The 5,387-nt window shown below is 34.8% G+C and overlaps 1 protein-coding gene across 1 annotated transcript; it reads right to left on the bottom strand.

Moving 5' to 3' along the window:
- Nucleotides 1-1,381: 1,381 nt before the first annotated feature.
- LOC133289411 (uncharacterized) lies at nt 1,382-4,890 on the bottom strand. The gene is made up of 9 exons (XM_061487339.1): nt 4,588-4,890; nt 4,281-4,485; nt 3,775-3,865; nt 3,553-3,698; nt 2,804-3,047; nt 2,600-2,704; nt 2,311-2,493; nt 1,999-2,203; nt 1,382-1,911 (listed from the first exon to the last, which is right to left on the bottom strand). Exons 1-9 carry the CDS (start codon nt 4,805-4,807, stop codon nt 1,415-1,417), a joined length of 1,896 nt encoding a protein of 631 aa, XP_061343323.1. The 5' UTR covers nt 4,808-4,890; the 3' UTR covers nt 1,382-1,414.
- Nucleotides 4,891-5,387: the final 497 nt, after the last annotated feature.

The raw sequence follows: 5,387 nt of genomic DNA, 5'->3' as shown, positions 1-5,387 counted from the left end.
CGGGAATTGTTTTTTTTAAATGATATATTTTTTTCAAATGTGAAAAAAGGTAGTACCCACTTGGGGAGATTATTTATTGTGAACCGAGACCACCATTTTTTAGGTGGTCTCTTAGTGTCAATAGGAGGGTAAAATTGGAAAAGAGAAAAAATAACAGAGATAAAAAGGAAAATAAAAATTAATGTTGTGAGAGAAAGCACTAAAAGATTCAGTGGTCCTGGGCCATATAAAATATTTCTCCACTTGGAACTTGGGTACTACCGTAGTATCAATATTTTGTTCAAAGGAAGCAAAACTCTGGTATAATGGGAGTACCTAAGTGGATGGATACTCTCTTTTTTCATATTTGAAAAAAATTTCAATGTGACAGGAATTTTGTTTTTTCAAAAGTGATGAAATTTTTTCAAAATATGAAAAAATAAAGTACCCAAATTAGTATCAAAATTTTGTTCGAAGATAACAAACTTTGGTACTACGGGAGTATTTGGATACTCCCTTATTTTCATATTCTGAAAAAATTTTAAAGTGACGATAATTTATTTATTTATTTTTTAAAAAAAAGCAATGAAACTTTTTCAAATTTGAAAAAAAGGAGTAGCCATGTAGTACCAAAATTTTGTTCGAAGGGAACAAAAGTTTGGTATTACTAGAGTATCTAAGGCACTTTAGTTCTCTCTCATAAAAGAAAGGTGTTATGTAGAAAATTTGATGCAAGCATTGCTTTATGGATGTGTTTGGTACGAGTATTTTGTATGAAATGACGGAAAAGTAGGGTTGAGAATTTTTTTGACCATGTTTGATACGAGGAAACTTAAAAAAATCCTAGCAAAATTATTTCCCATCATTCTCATTTGTAACTACACACTTCAAAAAAAATAAAAAAACCCACCCCCACCCATGATAATGTTTTTTTCCCATTAACTCATAATCTCATTTTAATTTTTTTTGACAAAAATGCATTGTTATTTATATGAGCTCAGAATCTTGTTTCAAAATAATGGATACTTTGATAATTTCAATTCAAATTCCCATCAATATTTTACAATTAACCAAACATAGAATTAGTAAAAATAACCCAACTTTTCCAGAAAAAATTTGGCTTACCAAACACTTTTTTATAACTTACTCGGAAAAAAAAATATCTCACCATATTTCTGAGAATTTTTTTTTTCCGGTAAAAGAAATTTTTTCTCGTACCAAACGCCCCTCTTGATTCTGATACTATGAAGGTTAGCATGAATTATAATTGGCAGCAGAGGGTAAACAAGAAAAAGAACAGAACTAAAAATCAATTTTACCAGGAGTTGCTTTTATGAAAAAACATATCCCAGAGATGCATGCCAAATGTTGAAAATCAACTTTCAACCCTCTTCTATTGTTTTACTTTTAATAAATACGCAGATGAAGATGATAGCTACACGGAGTAAATGGCCTTAGTAGGTTTGGTAGAAAGTCCAAACCCAAATGGGAAGAGGGGATCATAATGAGGGTCTCCAACATTCATTGGCAATTGATCAACATTTTTGAACCATGTCCGTGGAAGCTTTCCTGTGAAACCATAGTCACCATATAAAACATCAGCCACACCTTGGCCTTCACTACCTGGAAGCCAACCAGCAACAAGTGCATCTATTAAAGCAACATATGGTTCAATAACTACAGGGCGACCTGAAATAATGATAACCACACATTTTATAGCTCCACAGACATTTGTTATGGTCTCAGGACCAGGGTTGGGAATTGTCAAGTTCATGCTGTCACCATTCATTTCAGCATAAGGATGCTCTCCTACTACAACTATGCCATAGGAAAATCCATTGGATTCAACAAATTTTATATCAGGGTTCTCCTTGTAGATCACTATGGTTTCTGGATCAACAGTGTTTTTAACAGCAGTGAGGATTGTAGTCCCTGATCATATAAAAGTTTCACAAGAATAAGAAGTGTTACAATATATACTTGACAATGAAAGAAATTATAATTGAAAATATATCTTACCTTTGAGAAGATTATTGCCACTGATTCCTTGCCATTCGACGGTCCAGCCACCACACTGATATCCTAGATTATCAGCATGGCTTCCAGCCACAAGTATTTTTGGCACCTTTCTAGGAAGAGGCAATAAAGGCTTATCAGCAGATTCACCATTTTTCAGAAGGACCAGTGATTTCCTTACAGCTTCCCTAGCCAATGCTCTATGCTCCTGTTCAGCATTTTGGGAAACATAGAAGAGATACAGGGTGATCCTTATATGTAATTGTGAACTTAGGAAAGTTAAAGCAAATACTTAAGGAAAACAAAATAGCTAACCTGAATTCCCAAATATCTGACCAAACTGTAATCAGCAAAGGGTTTCTCAAAAATACCCATCATGAACTTAACCCACAAAATTCTTTTCACCGCATCATCAATTCGACCAATAGGAATGAACTTATTTTTCACCAATCTGGTTAGATCATCTATGAATTCTGTGTAGAGTGTTGGAACCATGAACTGCAAAACCAAGCAAAGTGTGGAACAAAATTAAATGTCTAAACATTAAATGAACATCAATTCAGGCATATATATTATTATCACATATACTTTTGGCCTAAACTACCATGTCAATGCCAGCAGAAACTCCTGCTTCGACTGAATAAGTAAAGTTTGCATGAGGTGGAGAGGTGATCCTATCAATACCCTCAAAATCCGAAATAACAAAGCCCTGGCAAAATCCATGAAAAGGTAAGGAGTTATCCATAATTATGCATATATGATGATAAACAGGTATTCAATGCTATATTCGATGAACAAATTATTTTACCTTGAAATGGAGAGAATTCTTGAGGAAACCAGTAATAAGGTCACGGTTCGTGTGCATTTTTATTCCATTCCAACTGGAGTAAGAGACCATAATGGTTGCCACACCCTTGCTAATTGAGCTAAAGTAGCCTGGCATGTGAATTCTCATCAATCCAGCTCTATCTATAACAGTGTTGTTCTCATCAATCCCATTGGTTGTTCCACCATCCCCCACAAAGTGCTTAGCACAAGCTATAACCTTTTCTCTGTCCAGCAATACATGAGTATTTCAGAAACTTAATATTAACTAAACCAAAATCAATAGCATAATTTAACATAGGATAAGAATTTTATAGTATGGTGCAGCCTAATATAAGCGCCATATTGCTTTAGGGAACAACTCCCTTCATCCCTTGCTTTAGGGGACAAATTCTCATACCTTTCAAACATTTGGCCTATTTCATCCTAGTGGCTCATGTGAAATTATAGAATCAAATATAAAATGAAGAATAGAACAGAGGGGGGAAGAAAGAAAACCAAATGGACATTTTCCTGTTCTGAAGCTTACATAAATTTACGCAAGACCATTTAGCTGAAAGTCAGGTCAAGCAAAACCTATGACTAAATGAATAAAGTTTTTTCTTTGGACTTTTTCATGCACATGGGACTCAACTGAATTAAGAGCAAGAGCATCAACGACCAAGGTTCAAAACTAACTGATACTGTATCAATCATCTTAAAATTAAATTATTTTATTTTCAAAGTTCTTACTTTCCAGCAATAAAAGGGACACCCCTTGGGAAATTATCAGGGATGGCCCCTTGCAACCCTGATATGATTTCAGTCATAGCTTGAACTACTTTAGGATCTTCACTGTAGCTTTCATAACACCGACCCCATCTTGGATCTCTACAGACCTATAAAGAGTATAAGCCAGTGCTAAAACTTATCTAAAAAAGTTCAGAGCATGAAAACTTGGTTGTAGTTACTTACTGCTATACAAGGCGCATAAACATATTGAATTCCTGTTGCTCTAACTTCAAGGGCAGTTGCAGCTCCAATTCTCTTAACAAGTTCAGGGTCCCTAATCAGCAAAATAAAAACATCCATTATTTTCCTTTATAACAAGAAAGGTATTGATTAGAACGAGCAATAGAATAATTTGTGCTAACAAAAATTCCCAAATGATTTACATATCCACACTATCCATTTATTAAGCATTTTATGATATAACATAGCAGAGAAAAGTATCTTTTTTTTTTTTTGGAGCAAACCAAATAAAAGAATTATATTTCTAAACCAGGTTGTGCAAATCTGACACCAACCTATGTATGTCTGAGTTGCTTTAGAATTTTTTGATAACTAATATCATCCATAATTGTGTCTGAACTCTTTCAATACCACGTTTCCAAATAACAGAACCACAGATAGGTCTACAAAAAAACATTTTGTTTTTAAGAAAAACCAAGACATATGGAGCGCTACTAATATCAATTTACCTGGTAGCTCCAAGCCCAATATTATGAGGAAAAATAGTTGCTTTATAAACAGTGCCGTGGCCATGAACAGCATCAATCCCATAAAACATTGGAATTCCAAGCCGGGTTGATAAAGCACCCTTCTGAAATTCATTCAACATGTTAATCCAGGTTTCAGCAGGAGCCTTTGGAGCCGGAGTACTCCCTCCTTCACTCATAACACTCCCTACTCAAAAAAGAAACAATTTTCATCGTTGGCTAATTGAATGAACATACCATAGAGAAAAGGGAGAATTCTTTTTATTTAAAAAAAAGGCTTAGTCTTTACCAATAAAATACTTGCTGAGCACATCAGCAGATGCAACCTTGCGCTCAATCTGCAACATTTGGCCAATTTTCTCCTCAAGAGTCATCCGGCTAATAAGATCCTCAACCCTTGTATCAATTGATTGTTTAGGGTCCTTATACTTCATGTATTCTGCCTCCAACAAGCCTAACCAGCTACCTAGCAGCCAAAGCCCCACCAAAAAGATGGGGATTTTAGCCATTTTCTGCAGACACTTAGGTACTGAAACAAACTCAACAGAATTTTTAAAACTCTCAGTTCATAAAAACTAGGTCCATTATACATATAAATCATATGCACCACATCAACCCTCCAATAATGAAGAAACCCTCTAAAAGAACACACAATCTCTAGTATAGTTAGGTAACACTTAACAGTTGGTACCCCAACCAAAAAAATAAATAAAAATCATTCCAATTCAAACCTTCAAAATAGCTCAAGCTAGAACAGAAAAAAAAGCTTATTAAGTTGTGTATACCTTGGGTTTATGTGGAAAGAATAGCTAGCCTCAAATGTCACCCTGCATGGAAAGAAGCATCACACATCACCAAATACTGAAAAAGATGACATTTTCTGTGAAAGCATTGAGAGATGATAACAAGAAAGAAATCAGCGACACGAGAGATAGAAATCAAATCAAATCACTCTATAGAAGAAGAAATATTGACATAAATAGAAGTGTGACATGGAAAAACAAGAAGTGTTAAGTGGTGACGCATTTATGCTGGCATCTGTTACCTGCAACCAATGTCTTCTCCGAAAATGCAAGTGTCACAGTACAA

This window comes from Gastrolobium bilobum, unplaced genomic scaffold, assembly GCF_033153095.1.
Source record: "Gastrolobium bilobum isolate Gb01-03AN ecotype WA unplaced genomic scaffold, APGP_CSIRO_Gbil_v1 utg3711, whole genome shotgun sequence".
Lineage (NCBI taxonomy): Eukaryota > Viridiplantae > Streptophyta > Magnoliopsida > Fabales > Fabaceae > Gastrolobium > Gastrolobium bilobum.
Note: the sequence above shows the minus strand (reverse complement) of the source record. Positions and strands in the feature narration are given on the sequence as shown.

What these genes read in the sequence shown, in the direction of transcription:
- LOC133289411 (XM_061487339.1), bottom strand. Translation starts at nt 4,807, where the DNA reads ATGGCTAAAATCCCCATCTTTTTGGTGGGGCTTTGGCTGCTAGGTAGC. An exon ending in TCAGATATTTGGGAATTCAG is followed by an intron (nt 2,204 to 2,310) that starts GTTAGCTATTTT and finishes AATGCTGAACAG; the next exon opens with GAGCATAGAGCATTGGCTAG. An exon ending in TGGCAATAATCTTCTCAAAG is followed by an intron (nt 1,912 to 1,998) that starts GTAAGATATATT and finishes TTATATGATCAG; the next exon opens with GGACTACAATCCTCACTGCT.